This window comes from Semicossyphus pulcher, unplaced genomic scaffold (genome assembly GCF_022749685.1).
Source record: "Semicossyphus pulcher isolate SPU_LCO1_2020_fin unplaced genomic scaffold, fSemPul1.0.p SCAF_7, whole genome shotgun sequence".
NCBI lineage: Eukaryota > Metazoa > Chordata > Actinopteri > Labriformes > Labridae > Semicossyphus > Semicossyphus pulcher.
This window is the reverse complement of record NW_027211748.1, coordinates 3,297,300-3,314,233: the sequence shown is the minus strand read 5'-3', so window position 1 is coordinate 3,314,233 and position 16,934 is coordinate 3,297,300. Positions and strand designations below refer to the sequence as shown.

Genomic DNA, 16,934 nt, shown 5'->3' with positions numbered 1-16,934 from the left:
TGTCTGAGATGATTAGGCGCTATACAAATACAAGTTGATTGATTGATTGATTCAATAAAAGTGAATAAAAGTCGTCTGAATCTGACCTGAAGTTTTCTTTCTTCTACGCGTCAGTGACAGTTGAGCTGAAACACACTGAGAGACTGAATAAAACTGCTCTAACGAATGTGATGCTGCTCTGCTGTGTGTGTGTGTGTGTCGGTGTGTGTGCAGAGATAATTGTCTATCCTCTGTGTGATAAATGTCAGGGTTGTGTTAGCATCATGCAGTCAGAGTGTAGCATGCTAACATGAGGATGAGCTCTGATGTCTCTGCAGACACTCGTCACATTAAATCTCGTCACCTCCTCCCCCGGCTCTATTTATAACAATATGTTTCTGCACACACACACACTGCTCACACACATGGCACACACATGGCACACACACTCCGCACACACACACGCTGCTCACACACATGGCACACACACTCTGCACACATGCTCTGTGCACAAATGCTCTGTGCACACACACTCTGCACACATGCTCTGCACACACATACACACACTGCCGCCTCACACGGCAACCATCATCTGACTTCAGCTGCTGTGACATCATTAGGGCATGATGTCACAGCGAGCGTGTCGATGTTGAAAAGGCTAAATCACCACTTCTCAGATCATCGACGCTAACAGAAAGTTTAACTTTAAAACTCAGCTGACACCTCACGTCTCTACAGATCTGCTGCTTTCCACGAGTTTATCCAGAAGTTTCTCTGACAGTTTTCTCCAGTGTAGGAGGAGCGACTCGGTCTGCTCAGCTTTTAATCCCTCTGATGTTTGGACGCATTACGATCAGACCGCTGTATTAAAGCCATCTGACACATTAAATGATCTCACAGAGGCGAGCTACTATCAGAAACATAACAAGACTAACTGTGAGGTCACGTAAGGTCACCAGACCTCTGTCATCCTAATCTACAGCCTCTACATCTCTGTATGTAGAGGCCATCTCTGTGTATGTACACGTTTATATTTACAACATCAAACTCTGAAGCGTCTCAGCTTTTATGATCATTATCTTTTATTTTCATCCTCTGAACTGGAAATATTTCACACACTGAGCATGTGAGAGGAGCAGAAATCTCTTCATTATGAATATAAATGCGAACATCAAATAAATAACGACATGAACACGGCTGCTGTTAGCTGGTTCTGAACCACCAGTTTAAATATGATGTGACAGCTTCCTCAGCCCATTTTTATTGTCGTCAAATACCAACACTGTGTTTCGGCCCTCTGAGACTCACACACATTTTACCCTTCAGTGTGTGTATGAGACACACAGAGCTTTGAACTGAGCGTAAACCGTTTGATGTTACACACTGAGAGGAGCTGCTGCTCGTGATGAAGTACAAACAGAGATCTGCCCACGGCGGGGGTCATGGTGATGGATCGGTTTAACAACACAGGACCTTCACCCAGGAGACCGCGGGCCAATCCAAAGTGATCCAAACCGACTGTCTGAACTTAACTCCACGTTACAGAGGAAAATAACAGCCACTACCTCTGTGCGGTATGAGAGGGGTAAGCAATGTGCTTGCTAGCCAAACGGTGAGTAGCTAACTCAGATACTTACCCACAGCCAGAAGAAAAAGTTCCAGTCTTTGTTCAAAATAAAGACTCTGAAGGTGACTACTGTCTCACCTGAGCTGTGTGAGGACCGTCTCCTCCGTCGTCAGGTAGAGGATCCTCTCCTCCTCCAGCTCTTCTCTCCGTCTGAACACCTCCTCAGACTGATTCACACGATCACACATAAGCAGCAGCAGCTCCTGACCGGCCGTCCGCAGCATGGAGCTCACACTCTGCTGGTTCAACAGCTGCAACACAACCACAACCAGGACAGCACAGCATCAGTGATGTCTCTGAGCAGGCGCTGAGACCTGAGGGCTCTTTTGTCCCTTTAACACCTTCGTCCAACTTATTCCTGAAGAATTAATCCAATCATAGAGTAAGGGCTTCATTTAAACCCTCATACCTTCACCTTACACACATATTGTGTTTCATTCTGACACGGCTAAATCTACAGACTCTAACTGCACCTTCACAGCCTGATTCTCACAGTATGAGCTGATTCTAAAGATGCTTCTTCATCGAATCCAGAACCATGACCAGAATCCCTCTGACTGAAGTACACAGATAACTGTACACAGGTGAGTACCTGTAGGTGTCTGAGCTGGTTGAGTTGCACTCTCAGCTCACACACGTTTCTCTTCGCTAACATCAAACTCTGCTGCAGGTCACTGTCAGGGGGCGGGGCCTGGAGAGCCAGGGGCGGGGTTTTGAAGCTGTCAATCAAAGCAGCTGGGTTCAGAGGCTCAGGTGACGCACCTGAAGGTCAAAGACAGGTGATGTTAATGTTCTTATCATCATCACAAAATGAATGTATAGATATTGTGTAAGAACAGAGAATTTCCCACCAGGTCTGTTGTTGAGGAGTCTACGTCCAGCAGACTCACTGAGGACACACACACACACACACACACACACACACACACACACACACACACAGTTACACAAACCTCAGTTTACACCTCTAACTTCATCCTATTACCTAAAGCATCCAGTGGAGGTCTAATCTATGGTGCAGACTGATGTGTCATGGATAATGCTGATGACACAGTTTGTGTTCACCTGTATAAGTGGCTGAGAAATACATGCAGATGTTACAGACCTGAGCACCTCCTTCACACCTGGAATGTCTGCTCCCATAGAGAGAGCATGATGCACCAGGCCTGCCAGACTGGCGATCTGCTCCTCCATGGCCTTCATCCTCTCACTGAAACACATCACAGGACATAAGCATACACGATTATACAGATCATCAGACAGACTCCTCTCAGCTAACAGAGAGCACACGCAGCTCTGAAGTATCTATATGATGTGTGATGTGTTGACGGTTCTCCTCACTGTATGCTGTTCATAAAGAGATCACATTTAATCTGAGAATGACCACAATCGCTCTTAAGTCCAATCAGCATTCCTTTTGTCACTAGATTCTATATTGATTGGACGGGGAATAAACAGCACCCCACCAGTGGTTGATATTGATTGATTGATATTTGGTCCATTTTCTTCCTGTCGCTTCATCTCAGCCCTCATCACGTAGAAATGATCATGATGATTTTACTTCCTCCAGAACACAGTGACATCTGACGTCTGGTCTCAGCTTGTGGGTAGTATCCTCTGGAAACATATTGAAGTGCACAGTTTCCCTGCACAGAAACCAGATTTCGTCCTCTACAACAGAGGACGGAGATGAAGCTGTCTCGATGAAGCGTATAGCTCGATAAATGTAAAACTTGGGACAACTGTGGGATTAGATTTCCTTGTTGATCTCCTGGATGACTGCGCTGAGAGCCATAAAAACCTTCATTACCACCCTTCTGAATCTATCTGTGAGCGCATCCCTCTCTGAGCAAGGTCCAAACGGATCTGTGAGGAGCTTCATTCACTGGTTTTCAAGAGTTTTTCAGACTACAGGCTATTGAGGGAATTTTACAGTTCAGGTTTGTTTTGTGGCTCAGGCTAGTTTTGTAATTAAAGTTTGATAGCTTAAAGCTAAGTGAATGACGGAGCTCTCCTGTGTATATCACAGAATACTTAAGGACTAAAGAGGAACAAGAGGGCTTTGAGTAAACGTCTTGTAAATAAGGAGAGGATCACTCTAGTTGTCAGCTCACCTCTGGGCGGTGCTGGCAGTCACATGACCCTGAAACGGCCTATCAGGTGTTCCCAGAGGGCTGTCGACAAAGACAGACGAGGTGGAGGAGCCGCTTCCTCTGCTTCTGTTTACTATCTCTGCGGTCCCGTTACTGTCCCGCCGCAGGGACCGGCGGATTGGTGACATCCTCTCTGCAGAGACCAGCCCCACCCCTCCGATGATCTGCCCGTCAGTTAGCCTGACATCACTGACCCTCTGAGGGGAAGGGGGAGGGGTCTTTGTGCCCAGAGGTGGAAGCTGGTTCTCTCCGTACTTTCTGCTCTTCTGCCTGGATGGTAGAGAAAGACATAGAACAATGATTAATACACAACTAAAGACCATGACCACAGTGTGGAGGGTCCCCCAGTAGTCTTAGTTCCAAACAGCTTATCTTATGTAATTGTGTTTTTACTCAAGGAACATGTTGAATGTAAGATGACATCGCAGCATTTATAGCTGAATCTAATTTACCCTGCCAGTACATTGGTGGTTTCTGTGGATCTGGACTGTGTTTGTGGGAATCTACACTGGGTTCACCTGTGTAGGGAGCGGGTCTGTTGGTCCAGGGTCTCTCCGTAGCCCATTAGGGGTTTGATGGTGGCCCGGTACTGCTGCAGTCCCCCTGGGATCCCAGGTGCCCCAGAGTCCAGCAGGTCTGAAGCGAGGGAGGGGGGAGCGCTGCACTGGGAGGAAGAGATGCTGAGACGACCTCCTCCTCCGTCCTGCAGGGAGGAGCAGTACGAGTCCGAGTAATGTGGACCTCCTTCACCATGCAGAACCAGAGCCATGGACTTACTGCTGGCAGAATCCTCATCTGACACACAGAAACAGATCTGCATCAGTCCTGGATCGGAGCCCAGTATAGTTCTAGAATGTTCTGCAGTTCTCTGAGAACCGTAACTTAAATGAGGTTGACATGAGAACTTTGAATATTGGGAAACTTGACTTGTGTAAATCTGCCTGTTCCATTGATAAAGTAAGATGTCAATCAATAATTAATCAATAGTTCATCACTCATCAGCTGAGGACCCTGCAGGTGTCTCACCTGGTTTGACGTCCCTCCTCTCCAGGATGGAGCTGCTGCTGTTGGTGCACAGAGACCGGGATAGCCCCGCCCCTGACAGGCGTTCCCGTGGTAACGTGGAGCTTCCTGGATCCCCCGCTCCCCCTCCTGTGCTCCCCCCACCATATGCCCTCCTGGATGGTGAGGAGGGCATGGAGCGCACCATGGGGGGTGACATGGAGCCCTGCAAGCTGTGCAGGGTACTGCGGCCTGACGAGGAACGGCTGTGGACCGGACTGAGACTCCCGTACAGAACCTCCTTAGAGATCTGAAGCACACAAGTGCTGATTATAAATACATCATCATCATAGTGCTCCTACTCCTCTTCATCATCACGCTCACCCCTCCTCCTCATCATCATCACACTGGCTTCTCCTCTTCATCATCACGCTCACCCCTCCTCCCCAGTAAACTTGTCTGAACGTGTTGATCCCACAGATCAGGTTTAACACCAGGTTCAGGTTAAATCTGCAGGTGTGGTCTCTACATGCTCGGGTTGTTTTCAGGTAACACACCTTCATTTGAAGTGGAAATGTGAAAACATGTCATGGATGAATTCACGATGTTTGAAGGATTTCTCTGCTCTGATTGGAGGATCTGAGGAAACAAACTGCTGCTCACACTGAGACTCAGAGATTTGGATAAAAAGATTCTTTACATGTCTTCTTTTGTCGAACAAAGTTTTAATTTACTGTCAAAGAAAAGCAGAAAATCTGAAAATTTAAACTCTAAAACCAAAAGATGATTTTCATTTCTGCAGGAAAAATGACTGAAGTAATTAATAATCAATAATTTTACACCTGTTTATGTGAGAGATTTATTCAGCTGATCACATCATCAGTTATGATGAAGCTGATGAAGATAATGTTGAAGATGTTTCCACGATCAACATGTCCATCAGAGTTTATCAGACTCACAGAAACAGTTTATCGTCTGCAGCAGCACTACAGACAAACTTCTAACTAACTGTTTCTGTTACCATGGTTACTCATCTGTTACTGTGGAACACACATGAAACACTCCAGACACATGTGCCAAATGAAACACATGAGACACATGTGCCAAATGAACACACGAAACACATGTGCCATGTAGTGTGTTTGTGTGTTTGACTCAGACACACTCCCTGTAAATGTCAATGAATCAATTAATCAAGCAATAAAACAATAACTACATATACACATTTTTCAGAGTTTGTGAAGGAGGAGAACACAGAGCGTTCAGTCTGACAGCTCAGGTGATCTGTGTCACCTGTTGCATCTCCTCACAGCTCGTTAATAAATAAATAAATAAATAAATAAACAAACAAACAAACAAACACATATATACATATAAAGTGATTTGGGTCATACCTGAGCATGCAGTCAGTGAGTGATGATCAGGTAAGTGTCTGTGTGAAAGCATTCATTCTCTGTATTTAAAGAGGGCGTAGATCTGTGAACATGTCACAACACATGAAGCTCAGCAGACTGAGAGCATGACAGGAAGCAGCCTGCAGAGCAACCGACACAACAACAACTACACAAAAACTACAAAACAACAACTACACAACAACAACAACAACTACACAACAACAACAACAACAACTACACAACAACAACACAACAACAACTACACAATAACAACTACACAACAACAACTACACAAAAACTACAAAACAACAACTACACAACAACAACTACACAACAACAACAACTACACAATAGCAACTACACAACAACAACTACACAACAACTACAAAACAACAACTACAAAACAACAAAAACAACAACTACACAACAACAACTACACAACAACTACAAAACAACAACTACAAAACAACAAAAACAACAACTACACAACAACAACTACACAACAGCAACTACACAACAGCAACTACACGACAACAACAACTACACAACAACAACTACACAACAGCAACTACACAACAGCAACTACACGACAACAACAACTACACAACAACAACTACACAACAGCAACTACACAACATCTACTACACAACAATAACTACACAACAGCAACTACACAACAACACAAAAACTACAAAACAGCAACTACACAACAACAACAACTACACAACAACCCAAAAACTACAAAACAGCAACTACACAATGAAGTCTTGAAGCCTGAATTGCGCCGCCGCTGGGGGTCGCCATATTGGAAATGCCAGAGCCGGCTAATCCAGAGGCAGGCAAAGAGGCGGAGCGCGATTGAGCTACAGCCTATGGCTGAGGACTATGGGCGGGCCGCATGAATCAGCCAGCTACGGCTATGAAGCTAGGCTATATGCTCCTCAGCGTAGCTATCGGTTATTAGCCATAGACTGTATAAATAATGAATGAGCTAGTTTGACTTTGCCAGGAGGAGATTCTGTACGTAACTGACTGCAGGTGTTTAGTTATCAGACTAAAGAAGTCGCGGACTCGCTGCTCGCTCGCCTGGTGAGAGAGCGGTGAGCCGACATGTAACGGGAAACTTAATATAACCGATCTTCTCATCACTGCAGCCCGCTGTAATCTCTTTAACTCCTGACTCCTATTTACTGGCCGATGATTAAATAAATGTTTGATAAACACTGCACAGGCTAACAAGCAGCTAAAGCGAGCACAGTATGCCTGCTACTTAGTGCTAAAAATATTTCAGTACATAACACTAACACTTAACTCACCGTAAAGCTGGAGCTCACACTTCTTGCACAGCCATAAAGTTCCAGGAATCCCACAGAGAGATTATTTGTCTAAACTTTGAATGAAAAAATCCCCAAAAGTCTCCAACAACACAAACAGGTGAAGTTAAACTCAGTGTCTGTGTCTGTGTTGACGTCTAGCAGACAGCCAGCAGGATCCACCTGTCAATCAAGTGATCCGGCCCTTATGATTTAAGGCTTAATATAATTAAAACGGGTGTGTTATAAAAAAATTCAACCCCCGTACAGTTATCTTGAACAATAAAATTAGCTATTTATAACAAAACCGTTTTTTGTACCAGGCTGTAAACGTGTTTATTTCAGCTGTAAAAATGGGCATTTTCCGGCCTGCTGTAATGTTATTTCTTGTTTTCTGGAGCCAGCCTCAAGTGGTCACTCGAGGAACTGCAGTTTTTTGCACTTCCGCATTGGCTTCATTTTTCAACACCGGAGGTTGCCGCCAGCAACTTCACAACAGCAACTACACAACAGCCACTACACAACAACAACTACACAACAACATCAACACAACAACAACTACACAACAGCAACTACACGACAACAACTACACAACAACAACTACACAACAGCATCTACACAACAACAACTACACGACAGCAACTACACAACAATAACTACACAACGACACAACAACTACACAACAATAACTACACAACAACTACACAACAACTACACAACAGCAACTACAAAACTACTACACAACAACAACTACACAACAACTACACAACAGCAACTACAAAACTACTACACAACAACAACTAGAAGACAAGACCAGCTGTCAATCAAACTGCTGCAGAAATCATCCACATGACACACATTCAACACAACAACTTAATCTGCACACACACACACACACACACGGACTCAAAGTGAGCCTCATGTTCTGTATGTCCAGCGTCTGTATGTGTGTGTGTGTGTGTGTGTGTGTGTGTGTGTGTGTGTGTGTGTGTGTGTGTCTGTGTGTGTGTGTGTGTCAGTGTGTCTGTGTTTGTCTGTGTGTGTGAACGTGTGCGTGTGCGTGTGCGTGTGTGTGTGTCACTGTGTCTGTGAGTGTGTGTGTGTGTGTGTCAGTGTTGCACAGATGGAGCTACAGATAACAGTGTTATTAGTTGAAGTACACTTTAAAGGAGCGCAGTGTTAGCGTCGCTGCTCTGAATCAAACAGCTCTTCAGTAGCTCAGCTCTTTTTGAAATCAGTGCCGTAGCGTCCATAAAAGCTACGTTTCTCAAGTATTACAGAAGGTGCAGCTCAGCGGAGCGTTCAGCTGCGGTCTGAAATGAAACTGCTATGGATCAGTAAATGACAGTCACACTTCCGCATGTCAGTTACATCACTGTCTAATCCTTCAACTAGCCCGCGACGTCTCTGCTCGCTGCAGGGGAAAAAGCAGACACGCAAGCTGAAGCTTGCTTTACTCACAGACACATTGAAGTGATTCTCAAATAAACTTACACATCCAATACAAGGAATACATGGTGAACCAACATCAAAGTGATCTAAAGCAACCTATAAACCGCTTACTTCAGTAGGAGGGGAAAAGTGTCAAAGTTTGGATTAGGGGAGAGTGGGGCAAGATGAGCCCGAGGGTAAATTGACCCACCTCCTGTTTTAGAGCAACTGTGCACCGTTTTTGAGCAAAGGGGCGGCAAGTTCTGGGTATTCTTCCCAAACTTTGGGAATCTGTTCTGCTCATTGACATGCATGCGCATAAATCACGCAGACAGATCATGTCTGTGTTTATTCAGGGAGGAGACTGCATCTAGGTTTTTTAAACGGGACCATGCGACGAGAGGGACGGTGCGGGTCACAGACAGATGATCCAGAGTGATCTATGAGCAGTTTATCAAAATGTCTAATAATGTGATCCAGCAGTGAGCAGTTTATAATCATTGCGCAGGGAGGACACCGATCTGTGTGTGTTTCAGGCTCTGCCCCTGACTCAATAGGATCGCGATCCGTATTTCCATGAAAACCCTTCATAAAGCATAAACTACGTCTCCACACGCTGTGGTTGAGATGAGCCGGAGTTTATCAGAGTTATCACGTCGCGTGGGGAGAAGACAGACGTTAGGAGAGGAGCAGATATGACGCAGACCTGTGTGTGTTTTGATGCTCATACCTGAATCAATAACGTCGCAATCCGTCTGTATTTCTGCGCACAGTTAAAGCATAAACTTCGTCTCCACAGCCTGTCATATGCCCATATGCTGTGTAGTTCATATATTTCACTGATAAAAACAAAGCTTTAGAGGGGCATCAGGCTTCATGATCAAACAAAGCTTCCTATCATGTCATGGGATGTGAAGCCAGGGTTGCCAGGTCAGCGCTTTTTCCAGCAGAATCATAGAATCTTCAGAGGTGAAAGCCCTGTGCAGTTGCACACTTCACACAGACCATGTGACGGTTCTGACTCCGAGTATGTCTCAGACACCTATTGGGTCTTGCAGGCCAGTACTAAACAACCCAAGGCCCAGTACCGGTCCGCGACCCAGTGGTTGGAAACCCCTGACAATATGGTTAATCATATCCACATTATAACCCAGCACATATGATGGAAGGGTGATAACAAATGGATGGACATTTTGATTGAACAGTAAATGAGCGATGAATTCAGGCTTTGTTTTGTTTCCCTTCAGTGTCTTTTTTCATTATTGCCACTTATAATTTTGTCATTTGTATTGAAAAACTGTAAATTCACTTCTTTGAATGTAGTTTGAGCACTAGTTTTGGGGACAAAGGCCACACCTTGAACACTTCCAACTTCCCAACTAAATGCATTTAACAAGCCTTAATCGTTCCTTGGTCTTTGCTGTCACATGAACTATGTCAGATTCTCTTCAACAGGTTTCCTTTGAGGCTGGACCAGGAGCTCCTTCCCAACGCTTCAGACAGCAACCTTTTCAAAGATCAGCAAACTACTGAAGTTTCAAAGTCCTCTACATCCTCTACATCGTCAAACTCCCAACCTTTACACCAACCGTGATAATGCTCTGCCTCCAATAACTCCAACATCGTCGTGTCTTCTCCTTCCAGCCCAGGGGAAGAACACGACTGCAATGTTTGAGGGACATTGGCCATTCCAGGCGCCTCTCGCCATCTCACTCAGATCCAGTGGACAGAAGCTCGCCTGAGCAGTCGAGGAAGAAGGGTATGCTTTAGGGTGTGGCTACTTGTGATTGACATGTCACTACCATGGTGACCTTTCAACCAGGATATAGACTTAACAATGTGTGTCCACCCTCTCACCAAAATATGGTCACTTCTGGTTTCAAAAAACCAAGATGATGACGACTAAAAGGCTTCAGAAGTGGGGGCTCATAGCCAATGGGTGAGGTCATGATATCTACGCCCACTTCTTTCTGTCTTTGGTAATACACTTCCATTGATCACAGCATCTCCTCACACCCCCTGCAGGCCAGGGAGCCTGGTTATCCAAGGCAGAAATCCCCACCCTCTCAGGAATACTGTCTTCCTCTGCGAGATGTGAGAGCACACTTCAGGCCCTTACAAAGGGCAGGTTCACGTTCTGGACATGTTTAATTCTGTCTGATTAATTCACCACACGTAGAAAGTCTTCCTGCAGGTTTGGTCTTTAAACATGGCTGCACTTAGATTGGGTGAGGTTCTCCTCCTGACTGCCCCTCCTCCTCCCCTTCTTCAGCCTCTGCCTAAAACACATCTTTGTGAGCTGCGATTTAGCTCAACACGTCTCATGAAGGCGTCACTAACAGAATAATCATATCTGTTAAGGTGGTGATACACGTATCAACCTTTACATCAACATCAGCAGAAAACGTCAATGTTTAATATTGACTGTACACTTTAAGATTGAAAAAGGTCAACCACCTCTGATCTGATGTCAGATCTGCAGTGACCTCTTGTGGTCAACTTACAGACTTACAGCACAAATGCTCCAATCACAGCCCAGATTTGGGGTCATGTGATCTCTCTGGCTTGAAACATTTTCTGAACAATGCCGGGGAGACACGACTCTGGTGAGTGACTGTGTGGAGAACACCTGTCAGGTAAAAACAATTGATTATAAACTAAAAACACATTTGAATTAATTTAAATTTAGATTGCGGTCGTACTTGGAGTTGCTATGGTAACAGAGGAGTACAGAGAGCCTCGTTGCCCTGTGTCTCATCATGTTGCTTGTTGATGTTGACGTTGTCTGTTGATGTTGATGTAAAAGTTGATATGTGTATCACCACCTTTCTCCCCGATGCATTTAACATTCATTGGCCCACAGTGTGTCTGTGACAGACAGAGTGGATGTTGAGTAGATGTTGGTTAATGTTTTTTTTTTAAGATCACTTTTGGCCATTTTGCTTTTATTGACAGGAAAGCTGGTGATTGACAAGAAAGTTTGGGATGACAAAGGGCCGAGGGCTGTAGCCTCTATACATGGTGCACCTGCTCTACCCACTGAGCTGAACCAGCGACCCATGCTGCTAATGCTGAGTGGATGTTGAGTGGATGTCCCTGTGCTGCCACGTTAACGTGACTGTGGTTATCTCAGAAGACGCTGTAATCACGGTCAAAACAAGGTGACATGCTTGTCTCTGAGCAGCCCAGAGGCGACTGCATCATTAAAGGGCAACAACTTGTTTACTGTGGTCTTGTTGAGCCTGTCTGTGCTCATGTCAGTCTCACACTATAGTGTATAGAGACAGCCTGTTAGCTGTCTGTTTAGAGCCTGTTCACATGAATGAATGAAGGACAGAAGCAGTGTTTGACTCACCCTCCCCTCTGTGATTACAGGTCTGGCGTTGCGGTTGAACACGTGTGCCGGGTCTTTATGATAAACCTTGAGACAGGAGTGTGACGAGATGTTTCTGGAAGAAAACAGAACACACACATGTTTGAAGTGTGTTGAGGTCCTGCAAAGAGACACAAAGGCTGGGCCAGCATTCACAAGTGTTTAACACATAGAGAGTCAACTGAGCTGTACTGTCACAGTGCTCAGCAGAGGCTGGACCACATTATTCTTAAGTATTGATTGAGTATTATGCTGTGGTACTATTGCTCTGACCTTTGACCCCTTCGACAGTGTCCTTCCACTGTATCAGTTTCTCAGTGTTTGCGGAGTGCTGAAAAGGACAAACTAATGTTTAAAATATAATGTGGGCCACACTGTGTGTTGTTTCCTATTTCATTCTGTATCTCCTCCCTGATTGGGACGTGCTGTTTATCTGACCGCAAATGAGCCAAGAATTAGCTAGCCAGCATGTGATTCCAAATAGGGCTGCAACGATTAGTCAACGTCGTCGACAAAAATCGATGACAACATTAGTTTTCTAACGAATTGAATTCAATAATTAGTTGGTTACGTCAACATGCGTGTTCTTCAACTGTGCACGGGCATAACATTGTTTTGTGGAGCAGAGTTTGCTCAGGGGTGAGCCATCTGTCATCCTTACTATTTCTGCTGAGACGGCGGCCGATTCAAAACCATCACGTGCAATTAATTATCAGACTCCAGAAGTTCCTCTGCGAACAATGTTTTCCAGCTTCTCCTGAAGGATCCAGTAGGATCCTGATCAGATCCTCAGCAGCAACCTCAGCTGGCGCTTTCTCTCGTGCTCCCTCCGGATGTCTGAGCTCATCACTCTAAGGCTGAGCCCAGACACCCTGCGGTGGAAACTGACTTCAGCTGCTTGTATCTGTGATTCTTTAAGTCACTACCTAAAGCTCATGACCACAGATGAGGGTTGGAACGTTAATCGACCGGATATGTTAAACGTTTCTAACACTCATCGACATGCCCAGTCCGATTTAGGTGAAGGCTGCCCCCCCGAGTCATCTAACAGTTTGCCAGAACTTTCTTCAGGTCAACCAAAAGTCCAACTCCGCCCACACCCGTTTTTCTGCCTTCTTGAACACGAAGCCACAGACCTCCTGGTCACCCATCTGATGCTCCAGGAGACCCCTGGGCTTTCCTTCACCCTGCGATCTGCAATCACGTCCTGCGACCATGTCTTTCCCCGGGGAGAACTCCAACACAGTAACCCTAGACCAGGTGCTTGTCAGCGATTCAAGGTCCCTATCTTTGCCTGCTGCCAGGCTTGCATTAAACCACACCTCCACGCCTCTCCCTGCGGGTGATGGGCTGACAGGGAGTCAGATTTCTTTTCTTAGATTTTTGCCTTTGTAATCTCAGAAAGTTTCTCTTGTAAATGTATGACTTTAATCTTAAATTGAGAGTCGTACCTTCACCTGGCATTACTTTTACTATCTACAATGGTCCTATCACATCATCATACTCACCTGATGTCCTCGAGCTCGTAGTAGAAGTTGCGGCTTGTGTCTTTGATGTAGATTGCCACGTTGGGAGACTGCAGCATCTTCATGGTGAGCTGATGGGGGAAGGCGGTGACAAACAAAGCACGAAGAGTGTCCCGACTGCTGATCTCAGCCGGCATCCTCACCTGCTTAGTCTCCTCCCCATGCTGCAGGTACAGCATACCTGAGACAGCCAGCGACAGAGGATGTTAGTCTCTGACACGAGTTATTCTGTCTGGATTCTTTAGTTTGAAATTCAACATTTTAGATAGATAGATAGATAGATAGATAGGATAAGATAAGATAGATATCTTTGAGTGTGCATATGTGTGTGTATGTGTGTGTGAACCCACCATGCTGCCTCTCTCCTGTGTGACCTCCTGACCTGCCCACAGGTAGACTTGCTCTGGTCTTGCAGCCCCGTGTGAAGGGGTCTGAGGGGGGTGGCAGCTCTCCATCAGACATGGTCTCCTGAGGGTCCTGCTGCTCCTCCAGACCTCCTGCAGAGGGGGGGCCGTCAGAGCACCAGGGACTGCCTGGCTGGAAGAGAGAGAGGAGAGAGTCTGTCTGTACGCCTGCAGCTCAATCTCTGCAGCTTCAGCAAAGTTTTAATTTTCTACAAACCGGTAACACCTAAACGTTGAAGTCATTGTTGTAATTAGCTGTTAGCTTGTAAACGAGGGGCTTTGTTCCCATGCTTACTCAGTTACCAGGTTACTCAGCCAATTATTGTGTTATTGTATAAGTATTAGACTCAGTGTTTATAGACTATTAATAACTTCTACAGTTTGAGCTGCTTTCATTTCCGAAGACATCCTCTATGAGTTCACTTCTATTTATTGTACATCTGTGAGGGTCTGTTCACTCAGTCCCCTTCTCCACTTGCTGATGACCTCATCACTAAACATCTATAAGAGCTGGCATCAGTTATGTTGAGCCTCACACACGAGTTTTCACAGATATGGTTTCATGGTGGTCTTTGGGACAAACTACAACATTTCTGCAGTTCACTGACATTCATGTCTCTCTGTCTTGAACCATAGACAGCTCACTAAAAGTGAAGACAAACCCTCTCTATCGCCTCCTGCTGACTGGCTGCAGTATATGTCATAAAGCCCGCCTCCTCCATGTTAACAGATGGGACATGAGTCAAACTATAAAATCAAAATACACGTCAAATACATTTTTCTCAAACATGGTTTCTGTCATTATAGTTAGTTCTTATCATGCTGATTTATGTCCAAGTGTTCATGTTTCTGACACGTTCTTATACATGCTTGTACCTCTCGCTTGTGAAAGTTCAACATTACCTCATGCTGCACTAAGGTCAATGTGCCCTAATGATGAAATCAGGTCAACGTGACCTCCCACTTTACAAAGGTCAACAAGACCTCATGCTACACTGGGCTCAACATGCCCTCTCGGCACTTGGGTCAATGTGAGTCGCAGTCATGCTGCATTGTGTGAACTCACGCTGCACTCAGGCTGATATGACCTCATCCTGCACGCCAGTAAACATGACCTCACCCTTCACACAGGTCATCATGCAACTTGCTGCACGTACAGAAAACAACCCCATGAAGGAAGAACATCTTCATCCATCTCCTCAGCGACTCCTCCGCCACCTTCAGGTCTGCATTAATTAACTGGTTTAATGTTCCTGAGGTCAGCATGAGGTCACAGCAGATCGATGGCTGGATCAGCCTGGATCTGTCTGTCACATGACTGCAGACAGAACGCATGACGAGGATAACTGTGGACTGCCTGAGGCACACACACAACATGAAACACTGCTGTACATTCCTGTTACACACACACGCGCATGCACGCACGCACGCACACACACACACGCACACACACACACACACACACACATACACACACAGTCTGGATGACTTCCCCTCCTGCTGTCGTATTAAAAACTATGATGTTTTTAGTGATGTCACATTACCTGCACACTCTCAGACACAGAACAGGGATGTTTGAATGAGCCTCACCTGTGAGAGCAGACCTGCCTGAAAAATCACTTTTTCAACTTCAACACTGATTTACATCATTTCTTTTTGATGTCATAAATATAGAATATTAAACTTCTGAATCTTACAGATTTGAGATGTTTTCCTCTTGTTACCACAGAACTAAAAAGAGCATATTTTTACATTTGTCAAGTATGAGTGATCAATATATCCAAATAAACCACAGACATCTCTGAGTCTTCTAGATACAGTCATGCAATCAGAATGTTTTCTTGATAAGTAAATATTTAAATGTGCGTCCACGTACGCGGTCATCTGTTAGTATAACCCTGGTAATTCTTTGTGTGAATCCACCTCCTCTACATGATCACTGAGTCTCTTTGGTGTTACTGTTTGCGAGTGATAGAAGATGAACATCAGTTCCTCTGGCGTTGTGCTGCATTTATCAGAGTAATTAACTAAAAACTTCAGCTTCAACGGCCCACTCAGTTTAATGAGGAAAGAATATAAACAGATGAATTAATAAACCACTGCTTGTTGATTTATGACCAAATGTTTCTCTTAAAACTTTAAATATCCGGTCGACATGACTTTCAGTTACTTTTACATCATTCATCTTTATGTCACCTGTTTCATTTAACATGTACATGGTTTTATTTCAGTATTTTTATTAAAAGTTTCCAGTAAATAAAAAATGCAGTTAATTTAAAATCCTTAAATTGTCGTAGATGATTAAAAAATGTTCATCCAGAATCAGCAGAACGTAACAAAGAGACTTTAAATGGTCACCTGATCTCTGAACAGCAACAGCAACAGCAACAGCAACAGCAACAGCAACAGCAACAGCAACAACAACAACAACAACAACAACAACAGGTAATCTGAGTCCATTCTTCCGTCCATATCTCCATATATAAGTAAAACAATGTAAATAATATTTCTGTATATTGTTCTTCTTCTTGTTACTTTTGTATCAGCTTTGTTTGTATTATTTATCACTGTTTTCTGAGCTGTTAAGTTAATTGGATCAATGAAGATGATTTTATCTTTCAGTACACACACTTCACACTGAACACAGTAGACACTGAGTAAGGTGCACAGTGAGCCATGACTGAACACAGACTGAGTACAGTATATGGACTACAGTATACACTGAATGCAGA

At 44.6% G+C, this 16,934-nt stretch overlaps 1 protein-coding gene across 1 annotated transcript in view; it reads right to left on the bottom strand.

Moving 5' to 3' along the window:
- LOC138611161 (sickle tail protein-like) overlaps positions 1-16,934 on the bottom strand; it is a 50,777-nt gene that overhangs the window by 14,047 nt on the left and 19,796 nt on the right. Inside the window, exons 3-12 of the mRNA XM_069684134.1 lie at positions 14,149-14,335; positions 13,781-13,979; positions 12,255-12,348; positions 4,786-5,071; positions 4,278-4,554; positions 3,721-4,029; positions 2,712-2,816; positions 2,458-2,495; positions 2,199-2,368; positions 1,685-1,857 (exon numbers count right to left, since the gene is read on the bottom strand). Of these exons, the coding sequence (XP_069540235.1) occupies positions 1,685-1,857; positions 2,199-2,368; positions 2,458-2,495; positions 2,712-2,816; positions 3,721-4,029; positions 4,278-4,554; positions 4,786-5,071; positions 12,255-12,348; positions 13,781-13,979; positions 14,149-14,335 (1,838 nt within the window). The remainder of the gene's footprint in view (positions 1-1,684; positions 1,858-2,198; positions 2,369-2,457; positions 2,496-2,711; positions 2,817-3,720; positions 4,030-4,277; positions 4,555-4,785; positions 5,072-12,254; positions 12,349-13,780; positions 13,980-14,148; positions 14,336-16,934) is intronic.